The sequence below is a fragment of the Aquarana catesbeiana genome, linkage group LG02, assembly GCF_042186555.1.
Source record: "Aquarana catesbeiana isolate 2022-GZ linkage group LG02, ASM4218655v1, whole genome shotgun sequence".
Classification (NCBI taxonomy): domain Eukaryota; kingdom Metazoa; phylum Chordata; class Amphibia; order Anura; family Ranidae; genus Aquarana; species Aquarana catesbeiana.
Window position 1 is genome coordinate 649,770,863 of NC_133325.1, and position 17,174 is coordinate 649,788,036.

At 42.5% G+C, this 17,174-nt stretch overlaps 1 protein-coding gene across 1 annotated transcript; it reads right to left on the reverse strand.

Moving 5' to 3' along the window:
• Positions 1-8,811: 8,811 nt before the first annotated feature.
• On the reverse strand, positions 8,812-11,681 carry LOC141128884 (uncharacterized). The gene is made up of 2 exons (XM_073616505.1): positions 10,233-11,681; positions 8,812-9,950 (listed from the first exon to the last, which is right to left on the reverse strand). Exons 1-2 carry the CDS (start codon positions 10,692-10,694, stop codon positions 9,312-9,314), a joined length of 1,101 nt encoding a protein of 366 aa, XP_073472606.1. The 5' UTR covers positions 10,695-11,681; the 3' UTR covers positions 8,812-9,311.
• Between the last annotated feature and the right edge of the window lie 5,493 nt (positions 11,682-17,174).

Sequence of the window (17,174 nt, forward strand, 5' to 3'; positions counted from 1 at the left end):
GAGGTGAAAAGGCCCTTGAGAGTCTCAAAAGCCTTTTGAGCTTCGGCAGACCAATGGAAGCGTGTACCTTGTTTGGTTAGTTGTGTGATGGGTGTAATGATGGCTGAAAACCCTTTAATAAATTTACGATAAAAATTAGCGAATCCAACGAATCGCTGGATTCCTTTCTTGTCTGTCAGGACTGGCCAATCTAGGACTGCAGTGACCTTTTGAGGGTCCATTTTAATGCCCTTACTGGAAATGACTAACCCCAAAAATGGAATACTTTCCTGTTCAAATTCACATTTTTCAGCCTTTGCATATAGACCGTGTTGTCGAAGTCGGCCCAACACACTTCTGACGTGCCTGCGATGGGATTCAAGGGAACAAGAAAAAATCAATATGTCGTCTAAATAGACGATGACAAACAGGTCTAGAAAGTCATGTAACACATCATTAATAAAGTATTGAAATGTAGCAGGGGCATTGCACAGGCCGAAAGGCATCACGAGGTACTCAAAATGTCCATAGCGGGTACGAAAGGTGGTCTTCCATTCGTCTCCATCCCTAATACGAACTAAATTATAGGCCCCACGGGGATCAAGTTTGGTGAATATGATGGCTGTCCCCAGTCTTTGGAACAGCTCTGGTACTAGGGGGAGAGGGTACCGATTCTTCACAGTGATTTTATTTAGTTTGCGGTAATCCACACAAGGCCTGAGGGTTTTATCTTTTTTCTGCACAAAGAAGATGCCTGCACCTGTGGGAGACGTGGATGGACGAATGAAGCCTCTTTTAAGGTTTTCATCAATGTATTCTTTCAACGCCCCTTGTTCCACTTCAGTTAAGGAAAAGATTCTTCCAAAAGGAATTTCAGCACCGGGAAGTAACTCAATGGGACAGTCATAGGCCCAGTGAGGGGGTAACACCTCTGCCTTCTGTTTACTAAATACGTCTAAAAAGTCATGATAGGCAGAAGGAATGGACGGGTGTAGACTAGGATCCGTATCTAGGCATAGCAGAGTAGGGTTCTCCTGGGTATTCTGAGTTCTGCAGAACTGTTGGCAATAAGGAGAGGGGAAGGTAACCTCACCCGTGATCCAATTAATGTCCGGATTGTGAGCCTGTAACCATGGCATGCCGAGAATTATGGGAAACAGGGGTGAAGCGATAATGTCCAGGCGTAACTGTTCCTGATGGGCGTTGGAAATGGAAACGGGTATCGGGATAGTCTCTTGAGTAACAGGTCCAGACTTGATAGCGGTTCCATCAGCTAGATGGATAGAGAGTCCATCTAGCTGATGGAGTCAATAATGGCGGTGATTTGCAGGGTCTTTCCTGGAAGCTGCAGCAGAAGAGGAAGAGCAAGGTGAGTGGTGTTTTTAACCAGAGGTGTAACATAGTCAGTAGATAGAGATAAACACTTACGGAGTTTAAGGGGACAGTTCCTGACATAGTGCCCAGGTTCCCCGCAATACAGGCACAAATTATTTGCTCGACGACGTTGTCGTTCCTCTTGGGTGAGCGAAGGCCGCAGGACTCCCAATTGCATTGGCTCAGGTAAGTTAAACGTGGAGGTAGGTGGTGTTGGTGATGAGTGATGAGGAACCTTAGGGGTAACCCAAGTTGGACGAGAAGACCCTATAGCTCTCTCAGACCTACGCTCTTGTAGGCGTCGATCGATCTGGATGGCTAGATCGATTAAAGCATTTAAAGTCTGTGGTGTACCCACCCTGGCCAATTCGTCCTTCAGAGAATCAGAAAGTCCCGACCGAAACTGATAGCGGAGAGCCGCATCATTCCAATTAGTGTCCGCACTCCACTTCCTGAATTCAGCCACATAGTCCTCTGCTGCTCTGCGACCCTGTTGAAGGGTGTGCAGAGCCGTCTCTGCAGTTACGGACAGCTGGGGGTCATCATACAACTGACCCAGTGCGTCAAAGAAGGTGGAGAGATTGGTTAGGGATATGTCCTTTTGCTCTAAGAGGCGATGGGCCCAAGTTTGGGGGTCACCAGAGAGTAGAGAAATTACGTAGCCCACCTTTGTAGCCTCCAGGGAAAAGGTACGTGGCTGAAGAGCAAAAAATAATTTGCAGGAGTTGCGGAAGGCCCTGAACTTATGGCGATTTCCGAAGAAACGTTCAGGTGTAGGAACCTTAGGTTCTGGAGGGAGCATGACCACCGTTGAGGAAGGCCCGACTGAAGGAGCAGGAGCAGAGGGAGCTCCCTGGACCCCAATGGGATTAGACAGGGTTAACACTCGTTCCTCAAGCCTGGTGTATCCTTGCTGTAGATTCTTGACTGCTTCAGTCAATCCTGCCAGGTGTGCACAGAGTTCCTCCATGGGAGACGTTCCCTGCTCAGGCTCAGACATGGCTGTCTGCTACTGTCACGTACCTGGTAGGTTGTGAGCCTGAAGTGCAGGGAAAGACCTCCCTTACAGCTCCCACTCCCGTTCCCCTGGAATGGAAACAGAGGGCCAGGAGTGAAGAGTGGTATGGGTAGTTCAGTAGTGGTGGCACCCTCTGGAATCAGGAACCTGAAGAGAAGGCTGAAGACAGAGACTGGAATGCAGATAGGACCAGGAACCCAACAGGTAAGCAAGCCGGATAGTGGAGCGCTGGACTGGAGCCAGGAACAACAGCAGGTAGGAGCCTGGAACGCTGGGCTGGAACCAGGAACAAGCAGCAGGTGATAGCCTGGAACGCTGGACTGGAAGCAGGAACAAGCAGTAGGTAGCAGACTGGAACGCTGGACTGGAACCGGGAACAACAGCAGGTAATAGCCTGGAACGCTGGACTGGAACCAGGAACAAGCAGTAGGTAGCAGACTGGAATGCTGGACTGGAACCAGGAACAAGCAGTAGGTAGCAGACTGGAACGCTGGACTGGAACCAGGAACAAGCAGTAGGTAGCAGACTGGAACGCTGGACTGGAACCAGGAACAAGCAGTAGGTAGCAGACTGGAACGCTGGACTGGAACCAGGAACTAGCAGTAGGTAGCAGACTGGAACGCTGGACCGGAACCAGGAACAAGCAGTAGGTAGCAGACTGGAACGCTGGACCGGAACCAGGAACAAGCAGTAGGTAGCAGACTGGAACGTTGGACTGGAACCAGGAACAACAGCAGGTAATAGCCTGGAAGCCGGTATACACAGCGGAGGGTCAACAAGCCGGTGGTCGGTAGCGGTCGGACAGCAGAGGTACCAGGGGTAATGCAGAGGGATGGTCAGGCAAGCCAAGAGGGTCTGGTGCAAGCGGATAGCAGGATGGTCAAACAGGAAGCCGGGTCAGATAACAGGATACACAGATCAGATCAGGTAACTCGCACAGAACGCTGTAGAGCAGACAGCGGGGATGGAGTGTGACAGACCGGTTTAAATAGCCCGCCTGACACCAGCGGGAGTGCGCGCACGCGTGCCCGTGCGTGACCGCACCTGTGAATGCGCACGCATGCGCAGTGGAACCCGTAGCCGTGTTCCCGTGCGCCTGGATTGCTGGTTACTGGCAGGATCTTCATGACAGAGCCAATCAAAAGAGGGGTTGTGCCTCTGTAACCAAGGATAACCAATAACCAGAGGAAACCTAGGTGTGGAAATAATTTGGAATTGGATTATCTCATGGTGAAGAGCTTCTACGGCCATGGACAATGGAACTGTCTCATGAGTCACATGGGCAGGTTGTAGAGGTCTCCCGTCAAGAGCCTCAATGGCAAGTGGAGTGTCACGCAGCTGCAGCGGAATCAAGTGCTGCGATACAAAGGCAGCATCAATGAACAGGCCTGCAGCCCCAGAGTCGATTATACCCTGTATCTCGATGAATGACTCAGACCAAGAAAGGGTGACCGAAACCAGGGGCTTATGCTTCTGGATAACTGGGGACGAAACAAAGCCACCTAAGGTCTGTCCATGACAGGACCTCAAGGTTCGGGCGTTCCCTGGACAGGTAGGACAAGACTTCAAAAAGTGACCTGCCTGGCCACAATAAAGGCACAATCTCTCCCTCCTCCTAAAAGCTCTCTCATCCGCAGAGAGACGCATGAAGCCCAAGTGCATGGGTTCATCTTCACTGACCGACTCTGTACCAGGAGGCATGGGAGGTGAGGGAGGCATGGGTGGGACTGCAAAGCTCAGAGGCAAACATACAAGAGGCTTCCACAAGCGCTCCTGAAAAGAGAGTCTTTCTCTGAGTGTGGAATCAAAGAGGATGGCAAATGTGATCATCTGATCCAGCTCAGTGGATATATCTCGGGCTGCTATCTCATCCTTGATGGAATGAGAGACCATGAGAAAAAGCAGCCACAAGGGCCTCATTGTTCCAAGCAACCTCTGCTGCCAGAGTACAGAATTCAATGGCGTAGTCGGCAACAGTTCTCGTACTCTGTTTGATGGACATGAGGCACTTGGCAGCAGAAGCGGAGCATGCGGGAATGTCAAATACCCTTTTAAAGGAGGCCACAAAGTCAGGGTAACTCAAGACAACAGGTTTTTGCATTTCCCATAGAGGGTTTGCCCAGGCCAAGGCTCTCTCAGAAAGCAAAGATATCACAAAACCTACTTTGCTTCTGTCCGTGGGAAACGCCTGGGGCAGCATCTTAAAGTAAATCTTAGCTTGGTTGAGAAAACCTCTGCATTGAACTGGATCACCCCCAAATTGCTGGGGAAGCGGAGTGGAACCAGACATACCTCTTATAGAGGTAATACTTGAGGCAGGTGCCTGCACAGAGACTGGCGCAGCAGGGATGGCCTGCAACTCAGGTTGTACCGGAGCAGCCACAGTGGCAGTTTTCAGGTGAGCTGTGCAACTCAGGAGCATTTGTAGCGCTATGGCAAACTGATCCATGCGGTGATCTTGCTCATCCAATCTGGAAAAAATATTACCAACAAGTGGATTAACTGTATCTTCAGAATTCATGCCCTTCGCCTACTATCAGGAACCATGAATCAGACCAAGACAGAAGTAAAGTTAAATCACACTTGTTTAATAATAAAAATAATAAGGTAAACAGAGTAAGCGTAGTCAAAACAAGCCAGAGTTCAGTAACCGGATCGGGTAGTCAGCCAAGTAAATGTCAGAGAGCCAGAGATAAATGTAGTAGTACAGCAAGCAGGATCAGGAGCCAGAAGGAACGTCAGCCGAGCAAGTCTTCAGCAGGAACGCAGGAGAAAGTCTCCGTGATGTTGACAAAGGTGAAGGCAGTGATCAAGTGAGCTGGATGACTTTAAGTAGGCAGGACTGACGAGCAGAATCAACAACAGCTTGGTAACTGTGGAGAGAGATGGGAGCTGGCAATTAGCCGACAGCTGAGCAGCCAGCTCAGAGAAGGAAGGTCTGAGCCCAGCCCTGACACAATCTAAGAGGGGGAGATTTTTAAATTTTTGTATCTGAAATAACAACTGGAGTGTTATTTTTAACACAGCCACTATAAATATTGTATAGACTCATCTCAGCACATTATGCAAGCATTTATACTTGGCCACTATGTATGAGGAAAATGTTATTCTGCAAAAAATGTTTATGCCACAGTCAAGAGCCAGAAATATTGGAAGTGGTAGATTGATAGTGCAAGAACCTTGAGTGAATGATACTTTAGTACTTGAGATTTTATTATAACTGTACTGATAATGACCCAGTGGAGTATATGTCGGCTGCTCCCATACACAAAAGTGCCACAGAAACCTTTCGATGTGAATGCAATGTTTAAGTCTAAAAATCAAAGTGTCACCCAAAATATTAGAGTCCAAAATAGGTTTTATTCCAAACATGTAATAGGTTAAACAGCCCCATTCATCAGGACTTAAAATAGTTCTAAAGGGAAAACATTTTGTACTTTAATGCAGTCCCTGCATAGTGCTATGTGCCCCACAGCATGCAGCTTGCTATGGGGGCACATGCAAGGGAGGGGGAACAGGGAGCACTGGCGTAAAAGAGGAGGTAATGGACCACTCTGTGCAATACCATTACACAGAGCAGGTAAGTAGAAGATTTTTATTATTTTGGGTAAAAAAAACCCTTTAGAACCACTTTTAAGAAAATATGAAATCGGCTGGTATAGATTAGAGGTAAAAACCCCTGGAATTAAGTGGGACTTTAGATGTACATTCTATGGTATATTAGATACCAACTCATAAGATGTATAAAAAATATTACAATTTTATTCAATAATATAAAGATTAAAAAACATATGTTAAAAGCATATTCACACAGACAGTAGTCATATAGATCTTTGTCTTGAACTTGGAATCCAGTATGTGGGCCAATGCATTTTGCGGGCTGCCCCGCTTCATCGGGATCTTGGATCCCTAAATGGTACTGCAACTAAATATAAACATGCATGAGGTATTTATTCAACACTGACATGATGTCATAAAACATACTACTACAGCTATAGAAGACATTTAACCACTTGCCCACTGGGCACTTATATCCCCTTCCTAACCAGGCCAATTTTCAGCTTTCAGTGCTCTCACATTTTGAATGACAATTACTCAGTCATGCAACACTGTACCCATATGAATGTTTTGTCCTTTTTTTCACGAAAATAGAGCTTTCTTTTGGTGGTTTTTTATTTTTTTGATCTATGAATGACCCCGAAAAAACCCCGAAAATTTTGTTAAAAAAATGCAACTTTCTTCATTTCTGTTATAAAATTTAGCAAATTAGTAATTTTTTTCTTCTCATGAATTTTGGCCAAAAGTTATACTGCTACGTCTCTGTTGTAAAACAAAATAACCAAAATCAGTGTACATTACTTGGTCCTTGTGAAAGTTATGGTGTTTACAAGCTTTTCTTGGATAGGCCATCATTTCTGTGGACGAGAGCAATCACATTTAAACTGGAAACAAAAAAAATATGTATTTGGTTAGGAGATTGAAAATAGAAAAATGCGGGGAGCAGGAGGCGGAGCCTAGCGGAGCAGACATGCATTGTTAGAGCTCCACACCGCTGAGGAGAGAAGAGAAGGACAAAGCGGAGCCTGCAGGCTCAAAAGGTATCCATTTGAACCTTTTTGCCCCAGGGAACAAACTGTGAAAGTTTGGGCAGGAAATATGGTACTGGGAGGAAACCGTGGCAGAAATAAAAATCACCTCACAAAGAGCTCACAGGCACTCACTGCAGCTGAAGCAGCTCCAGTCACCTCACAAGATACAGCATCAGGGCGCTCTCACAGACAGAAAATGTCACAGCAAGACTCTCCATTTGAGTCAGATACAGAACAAATCCTCTCACAAACTTCTCCACAAGCCTCCTCAGTATCCCCAGTAATATTATTACAATTTGAAAAGATGCTTCATAAGGCTTTAAAACAAACCTCAGACCAAATAACAAAAAGCCTAACCAAAGAAATAAGAGAGCTGGGAAACCGCACCGCAGCCTTAGAAATAAAAATGGATGAAATTGAAATTACAACCCAAGAAAATATAACAGAATTGGAACAATTAAAAAAAGAGAATTTAATACTTCAAACTAAGCTCGAAGATTACGAAAATAGAGCCAGACGTTCAAACTTGCGCATAAGGGGAATACCTGAAACTGTGACAGACCTGCAATCTACTATTACTGCTCTATTACAAGAACTAAAGCCAGATATCCCTATTGAACGTTTAGAACTGGACAGAGTACACAGAGCCCTCACAGCCAAAAAGAAAGATGGACCCCCACGTGATATAATCACAAAATTTCATTATTACAGAACGAAAGAACAAATACTAATTGCTGCAAGAGAAAAAAAGGAACTTAATTTTCAAGGACACAATTATCAAATTTTTGCTGACCTATACCAACTTACTATTACTAAAAGACGATCCATGAAACCCCAACTAATGGAACTGCAACGCCACAACATTATGTATCAATGGGGCTTCCCCTTTTCAGTCAGATTTAACTACCAAGGTACAATTTACAGAAGCAGATCAGCAGATGAACTACAACAAACCCTTTTAAAATTTAATCTGACAGAACCCACAAGCAGCAACACTCCCACACGCAGAAGAATGGCATCATCTTCACCTTCAGGCAGCACCCAGAAAATTTCAGAACAAAATGGGAATCATCATTCTCACAAAAGAGGCCGTTATGCCACATCATCCATGGACCAAGAAGATTCAATGGACTGACATCCTAATTCCTGATATCTCTTCATTTATTATACTAAGAGATGGTTCTCTATAAAAAACCTGTATTTATAACTGAATGTAACTGCATTCTGATAGTCACACACTGTGTGGGATCATGTTACATTCCAGTTATATTTCTTATTACTTCTGATTCATATAGCCTTATGCCGCGTACACACGGTCGGACTTTTCGTCTACAAAAGTCCAACGGACGCTGACGGACTAAAGGTGGCTGGTAATCCGATCGTGTGTGGGCTTCTCCGGACTTTCAACGGACTTTTTTAGCCTCAAATCCGACGGACTTTAGATTTGAAGCATGCTTCAAATCTTTACGTCGTAAGTACGACGGACCCCGAAGTCCGCTCATCTGTATGCTAGTCCGACGGACAAAAAAACGACGCATGCTCATAAGCAAAAACTAAACGGAAGCACTCGGTCTAGTAAAACTAGTGTTCGTATTGTAGGTAGCACATTCATCACGCTGCAAAATCTGTGATCGTTCAATGCAGCGCATTTTATTTCTTCTTTACGAAGGCTCTAAAGAACGAAGGTGTTTTGCTGTTCATAATCAGAGTTCTCCCAAACTGATTTCTGGATTCTTTTTCTCTTTGATCTCATGAATGATATAGTATGCCTTTTTAAAACAATGTTTCCATACTAATAATACTTTTTCCCCTTTTTATTTTTTATTTTTTTTTTTTTTTATTTTTTTTAGGTTTGTAAAGTTAACACAAAGAACCCATTATTATTTTTTTTTTTTTTTATAGTGTTTATTTTTTAGTTTTTAGATAAAGTTAACCCAAAGCACCGTTTTTGGTTACGTAATTTTTTGGATTTTCAAGACTTACCACTTGAACATTATTAACATTAGTAATGTATTTTTGGTGTGTTTTTTTTCAAACTCAATGAGATTGTTGTCCCTTGTTAATTTAACATTGTGTGTAAAATCAATGATTTCAAAGAAAACACATAAAGTCTTTTGCTAAACTCAAAAAATATCCATTTATTCATGGTCAAAATAAAATAAAGAGGAAGTCAACGCTGGAAAAAGTCGGTGTACCAGAAAATTGGGATCTTGAGGAGTCCATATAAGAGGGAGCACAATCTGGTCCAAGAATCCCAGAGATCAACAGCACCAGCAGATGATCTAGATGTCCCCAGACTGTGGTCCTACAACAGCCTGCGTCTTCTGTCAGACCAGACTGAACCCAGGTCATCATTTTCTTCTCTTCCCTGCAGCCTTTCCTCCACGCTGCCCTGCAGCCTTCCCTGTAGCCTTCTTTTGAGGCTGTGGCTCTGGTGTTTCAGTTGTGGCAGGAGGAGGAGGAGGAGGAGGAGGAGGAGGAGGAGGAGGAGGAGGAGGAGGAGGAGGAGGGGGGGCTGCCTCATGTAGTTGGGTGTTTTGTGTTAGCGTGCCCTGCAGCCCCTTATGGATTGTTTCCCCAAATAGGCGCTCACAAATGAGGCGCTGCTCCCAATCCATCTGAAGAAGCCTGCTGGCTAAGTAGCAGCCATAGGATTCTTCCGCTTCGGGGGGGCTTTTTAAAAAACGGGTGGCCTCTTGCATGAGGCGCAGGGATGCGTCCTGTGTGACCATCCCCTTCCTGGCCCTTTTTTTGGGAAGGTGGAGGGGAGGCACTTGGGATTCGGTCAGGCTTCTACTGGGCCCAGCCACCTCGCTTGGCCCAGCCACCTCACTGGGAGCAGCCACCTCACTGGGAGCAGCCACCTCCTGCCTGACACTGGGCCCAGCCTCCTCCAGGATGATGGTGAATCCGGCCTCCTCCAGGCTGTCCATGGGCCTGGTCTCCTCCTGCCTTCCACTTTCCCCACATTCCTCCTGGATGGACTCATCCTGTGTATAAAAAAAGGACAATAGTTTGAGTATATTTTTTTGGCTTCATCAATGACACACAGTTTGCTTCTCATGAATAGCAAATTCAATGTGAATACTTCTCTTTAATAAAAGAGTCTAATCAGACACCATAATTATTTCAAGCAGGTGCCAAACATATTTAGCCACTACTGTCAATTGATATGTATACCCAATTTTGAGTGCCAAATTATTTTAGACAATTATAACATCCAGTTAACATCATTAATATTAGTACAGTAAATATTTGTTTAAATCATTTACCTGACTCCAGATGGTCATATCTGGTTCATCCAGGATGGAAGACCCAGCTTGCTCCTCATCAGCCTCTGCTGGGGTGGAGGGAAGGGTGGAGGGAAGGGTGGAGGGAAGGGTTGAAAGTGATGGCCTGGCTTCATTCTGGTCATCCAGAAAACGGAGTTGATTGTAGTACCACAGCCTGGGTACATAAACATCATCTGCTGATGCTCCTGATCTCCTTGATTCCTGGATCTTCTTATGCTCCCTCTTATACATGTTCCTCAAGCCCCCAATTTTCTTGAGCAATGTCTCCATTGTTGCTTCCGGGATGGTCGCCTGGACAAAGGCCAGAAGTCTCTCCAGCGTTGACTTCCTCACATGCTTAGCATAATACTGAGGGTGTTTCACCTCCCACAAATTCCTCATCTCTCGATATTTGGAAATAAAAGATGTAAGGAACTCTGGATCCTTAAATAGGGGATTCATTATATCTGGAAAAGATGAAGTCACAAGACAAAAAACACTTTTATTATAGGTTTCGGCTAACCCCTCATCATCTTCTCCCTATGTAGGCCTCATCAATCTATCAAGCCATATAGGCCGCTTGCTACAAAGTCATGACCATAAAAACCAAAAAAAAAAAAAAAATAAAAAAAGAATATATCTAAAATTACCTTCGTTTTGTAACGTCCAGGTCCACTATCACCTACCACAGAACGTACGTACGACACGTGCGCAAGGCTCTTTATACACTACGCATGTGTGAAACTCCGCCTGCGTCGCCCGCCCCTGACGTTCGAAATTAACTCATGTTCTCCGCCCCCTAATTCGACGCACAGAACGTACGTACGACACGTGCGCAAGGCTCTTTATACACTACGCATGTGTGAAACTCCGCCTGCGTCGCCCGCCCCTGACGTTCGAAATTAACTCATGTTCTCCGCCCATTTTTTGTTACGGCGCGTAGTGGAGTTAAAGAATGGCGGAGACACCTGAAATGTTGACGACCTCAGGTAGTGGAGACAGCCCGGAGGCTGGAACGTCAACAAAATCTGTGAGGCCTAGATTTAAGGCCTCTAATATGAGTTTTAAAGAGATGGTGGAGATGGTGGCCATTCTTCACAAAGACGACTATGATGGGAAGTATGGGCCGTACGCACGGCCAAATTTGCGCAAGGCCAAAATAATGGCGAAGGTGGTGGAAACTTTGCAGGCATCTTTTGGGGTCCAGCGCTCCAAAGACCAACTGCGAAAAAGATGGTCTGACCTGAAACTCAGGGAGCCGGATCAATACCGACGTATCCGGAAAGTTCTTAAAAAAAGTAAGTACTTGTCGTGTTTTTATCTTGTGTTTATTACCTTGTATATTGCTCCATGTGCTTTTCCTTCCTATCCGATTTTTGTTTTCATCGTTTTAAACGATCTTTTAAGAAACCTCGTTAGTTACATATCTATAGATATATACATATACACATATACACATATATATATATATATACATATATATATATATATACACATACATATATATATATATATATATATACACATACATATATATATACACATACATATATATATATATATATATATATATACACATACATATATACATATATATATATATATATACACATACATATATACATATATATATATATATACACACATACATATATATATAACTATATATAAATATATATATATATATCTAACTATATATATATATAAATATATATATATATCTAACTATATATATATATATATATATCTAACTATATATATATATATATATATATATATATATATATATATATATATATATATATATATATATATATATATATATATAAAAACGAGAGAGAGAGAGAGAGAAATATATATATATATAGAGAGAGAGAAATATAGAGATAGGTAGATAGATAGATATAGAAATTTAAAACATTCTTTTGGAAGATTTGAAGTTATCTTAATTTTTTGGCTTTACATTTAGTTAGATAGTTTGAGATTTTGGTCCAGATATAGAGAGAGATCAAAAGATTATTAACTATATTTTGAGATATTGATATCTATCTATCCGATATGTCTTTCAAATTTTAAATATTGAGGTAAAATAGGAACTCTACACAAACCACTTCATTACAAATGTTGGAAAATTACTATGTACTAAAATATCTGTGTGCTAATTAGATTAAAATAATTTTTTGTTTCACATAGGGGAAAAATCACTCAGCCAACCCAAAGCAAAACATGATTGGGAAATAAGCCCAAGTCCCATTGAGGATGTGGAGGAAGGAGAGGTGGGCGACATGGGCACCCCACCAGGTCAGTGTCTGACACACCAGCTTACGGTAATCTATGCATGGCTGCCTTTTATTTTATGTAATTTTTCGACTCTATTTTAGGTGATCTGGTTGTGCTGGAGTCAAGCAACAGCGCCACCCCCGAGGATGTTAATGAACTTTGCGACATGGGCACCCCACCAGGTCAGTGTCTGAGACACCAGCTTTATGGTAAGGTAAACTTATGTGTGCATATTTCTAAACATATTTTTTTTTTTCATTCCACTTTAGGTCCAACTGACTATTTTACCCCAGACAGTGCCCAACGGCTAATTGCTCAAATCATGGCCTGGAATGGGGAGATCGATCAAATGCGGAATCGGCTGGATCGTATGCAGCAGGAAATGAAGGACATGATTGATGTTTTGGGTCGAATCTAAATGCCCTTTTTTAAACCCCAAAACATCAATCATGTCCTTCATTTCCTGTTTTGCTGACCCCATTCTGGGCCTTCTCTTTTTTGTTTTGGCCAGAACATAAATGGCTGTTTAAGCTAATGTAAAAAAGGAGGGCTGTTTCTTGTAAATACCTCACAAATCCACAAAAAAATAAAAATTGATTTTCAAAAAAACACAAAAAATCAAAAAAATAAAAAACTTGATTTTAAAAAACCCAAAAAAATAAAAAACTTGATTTTAAAAAACCAAAAAAAAAAAAAAAATAGATTTTAAAAAACCAAAAAAAATAAAAAAATAGATTTTAAGAAACCAAAAAAAATTAAAAAATAGATTTTAAAAAACCAAAAAAAAAAACAAAATTGATTTTAAAAAACCAAAAAAAAATAAAAAACATGATTAAAAAAAAAAAAAAAATTAAAAAACACTTGATTTTAAAAAACCAAAAAAACAAAAATATACAAACTTTATTCAAAAAAAATAAAAACAAAAATAACTTGCTAAAAAAATAAAAACATAAACACCAAAATTGCTTTAAAAACCCAAAAAAAAAAAAAAAACACAAAACAAAACTTGATTTTCCCAAAACCAAAAAAAAAGCCTGTTTGTGAAAATCAAAAAGCCAAAAATATTTTTTTGTGGATTTAGGTATAAATATTTAGATATAATTATATTTTTCTACATTATTAAGATATCATTCTATTTTTGTCAATGAACATTTTATACTAAATGCAGAACTGAATGCATAACAACCATTAATAAAAACATCTCCTTATAGGAATTAAATAAATGTGTGGTTTGTTATTTCAAGGCTCAGTATCATTTTAGTTATAATTGTAAAAAAGTTGTTTACAGTGGCAATGGAGCTTATTTAGACATTTAAAATTACAATACAGTTGGCACTACAACTGCTCGACCATAACCTAGGAGACAGCCCAAAAGAAAGGCAAGCAATAAATATAATGCAAGATTTCATCAATAATTTTTTTATTGTCAAAAATTAGATATCCTGGCCCATTGCAATGGCCCCCCTACCCATAAAATAATTAACATATTGCTGTCTAACTTGACGGGCACTTTGGGGGGCCAAGCCAGTACGGACAGTATCCAGGCCTGGAAGGTTGGCTTCTATTTGTCCGGCCTCAGGCCCAACTGTGCCTATATAATTTGGAGCATGCTTATTTAAAAAGTTGTGCAGAATGCAGCACGATAAAACAATAAAATTAAGTTTGTATTCCGCCAAATTAATGGCTGTTTGAAACAGGCGGAACCGGCTGGCCAGAATTCCAAACGCATTCTCAACCACTCTTCTAGCTCTGGCCAGCCGGTAATTAAAAACCCTCCTCTCCGGGGTGAGTGTTCTTTGGGGGAATGGCCTCATGAGGTGCTTGCTGAGAGCGAAGGCTTCATCGGCAATGAAGACAAAGGGGAGTCCTTCCACGTTATCCTCATCAGGTGGCAATCCCAGGCCACCACTCTGGAGACGCTGGCAGAACTCCGTCTGGGCAAATACTCCTCCATCCGACATCCGGCCATTCTTCCCCACGTCCACATATAAAAAATCATAGTGTGCCGACACCACCGCCATTAAAACAATACTGTGGAACCCCTTATAATTAAAATAATATGACCCCGAATGGGGTGGTGGCACAATGTGGACATGTTTCCCATCTATAGCCCCTCCACAATTGGGAAAGTCCCAACGGCTGGCAAAATGGGATGCCACAGTCTGCCATTCCTGTGGCGTTGAAGGAAACTGGGAAATCAAAAAAGAAAACCAAAATCAATTAATTTGTAAGCTAACATTGCAAGAAAATTAGACAATTAAAAACATTATTCCCCAGCATCAGTATAACATTCAATAATTTAATTGTTCTGGAATAACTAATATGGAAAGGCACACTTATCAGATTGCTCACCCCCTCTGATGGAACATTGATTACATTTTAGGGGGTTGTGAAATCCCTAAAAAAAATTACTTTGAGGACACGCAGGAATTTAGGGACTAAAAAGGCTACAAGACTGCAGTTGTCGCACTCTGCAGGTGCAGTTGCTAACCAGCTTACAGTAAATGAGGTAATGTAAAAAGGCATTCATGTTGCAAGGAGTACACAATCACATGCAAGGGCAATTAATGAAAACACTTTGAGGCTTGCATATGATTTGATGATGGAAATCAGCAGAGCTTCTGCTCATTTACTAAAGCACTGGAACAAATGCACTTGTAGAGTGCACATGCATTTTGCAAAGTGCCACATATATTTGCTTTAGACAAATCAACACCACAGAACATTCCAGCAAATTTTAACGAGGGTGGGGGTGGGGGGGTTGTGAAATCTAGATAATTGCTCATTAGCAGCCAACTATTTGGAGTGAGTTTAGGTGGGGGGGGGGGGTTGTGAAATCTAGATAATTGCTCATTAGCAGCCAACTATTTGGAGTGAGTTTAGGTGGGGGGGGGGGTTGTGAAATCTAGATAATTGCTCATTAGCAGCAAACTATTTGGAGTGAGTTTAGGTGGGGGGGGGGGGTTGTGAAATCTAGATAATTGCTCATTAGCAGCAAACTATTTGGAGTGAGTTTAGGTGGGGGGGGGTTGTGAAATCTAGATAATTGCTCATTAGCAGCAAACTATTTGGAGTGAGTTTAGGTGGGGGGGGGGGGTTGTGAAATCTAGATAATTGCTCATTAGCAGCAAACTATTTGGAGTGAGTTTAGGTGGGGGTGGGGGGGTTGTGAAATCTAGATAATTGCTCATTAGCAGCAAACTATTTGGAGTGAGTTTAGGTGGGGGGGGGGGGTTGTGAAATCTAGATAATTGCTCATTAGCAGCAAACTATTTGGAGTGAGTTTAGGTGGGGGGGGGGTTGTGAAATCTAGATAATTGCTCATTAGCAGCAAACTATTTGGAGTGAGTTTAGGTGGGGGGGGGGTTGTGAAATCTAGATAATTGCTCATTAGCAGCAAACTATTTGGAGTGAGTTTAGGTGGGGGGGGGGGTTGTGAAATCTAGATAATTGCTCATTAGCAGCCAACTATTTGGAGTGAGTTTAGGTGGGGGTGGGGGGGTTGTGAAATCTAGATAATTGCTCATTAGCAGCAAACTAAATACACTCAAACAAAATACATTCCAAATGAGTAGACTAGGTGGATATGTTCCCATCACTTCATGCTGGGAAGGTTATTGAAGGAAAATATACATGCATGACAAAAAATAACAGGAAAAAAATCCAGCATGTGTGAGGATAAAAAGGGGACATTCACACTATATTGCAATGATGGTAAGTAGTGTTTGAAGCAAGAAATACATTATATTATCAAAGATTACATAAAAGAACATGTGATGCTAATAAAAGAAAAATATCTTACCTTAATATAGTCCTTCTGCAGGACCTGTATGATGGCAGAACAGGTCTCTGGGATAATGATCCCCAGAGCCTGGGGGGAGATGCCTGTCGAGAACTTAAGGTCCTGCAGGCTTCTCCCTGTGGCCAAATACCGCAAGGTAGCGACCAGCCTCTGCTCCGGAGTGATGGCTTGCCTCATGCAGGTATCCTGCCTGCTGATATAGGGGGTCAGCAAAGCCAACAAACGGTCAAAAACGGGGTCCGTCATCCGGAGAAAGTTCCTGAAATCCTCAGGATTATTCTCACGGATCTCACGGAGCAAAGGCATGTGACAGAACTGGTCACGCTGAAGCAACCAATTCTTGGTCCATGAACTCCTCCTCGCCCTGTTCATGGACTGGTCTTGGGCTGAAGAATAAACTACAGCACCAAGCACATACAATGCACGAGCTCTACGACGAGTACGTACAGGTAACATGGCTTCAAAACGGTCGGCTGGTCAGAACGCACTAAACAGAACGCACTGAAGAACAGCAAGGCCTGTGAAGAACGACCTGAAAATCAGGAACGAGCGGCCAATAAAACAAAGATTTCTCAATGCCAACTGACCAAACGCACTGAAAAGCAGATACAAACCTCACAAGCACAGACTGAACAACAGTTAAAACGAACTGAAAAATACGAGTCTCACAAGCGCGAATCGTCTCTCACCAAACTTCTACTAACACGAGATAAACACGAGATTAGCAGAAGGAGCCCAAAGGGTGTCGTACGGGCTATTGAACTTCCGTTTTATAGTCTCGTCGGACTTGGTGTACGTCACCGCGTACTAGGCTGTCGTACTTTTGTGTGGTCGTGTGTGCGCAAGTCCGTTCGTAACAA

Bases quoted from the DNA above. Each gene is read 5' to 3' on its own strand.
- LOC141128884 (XM_073616505.1), bottom strand. From the start codon at position 10,694: ATGAATCCCCTATTTAAGGATCCAGAGTTCCTTACATCTTTTATTTCC. The intron at 9,951-10,232 runs GTAAATGATTTA...TTTTATACACAG, and splicing joins ATATGACCATCTGGAGTCAG to GATGAGTCCATCCAGGAGGA.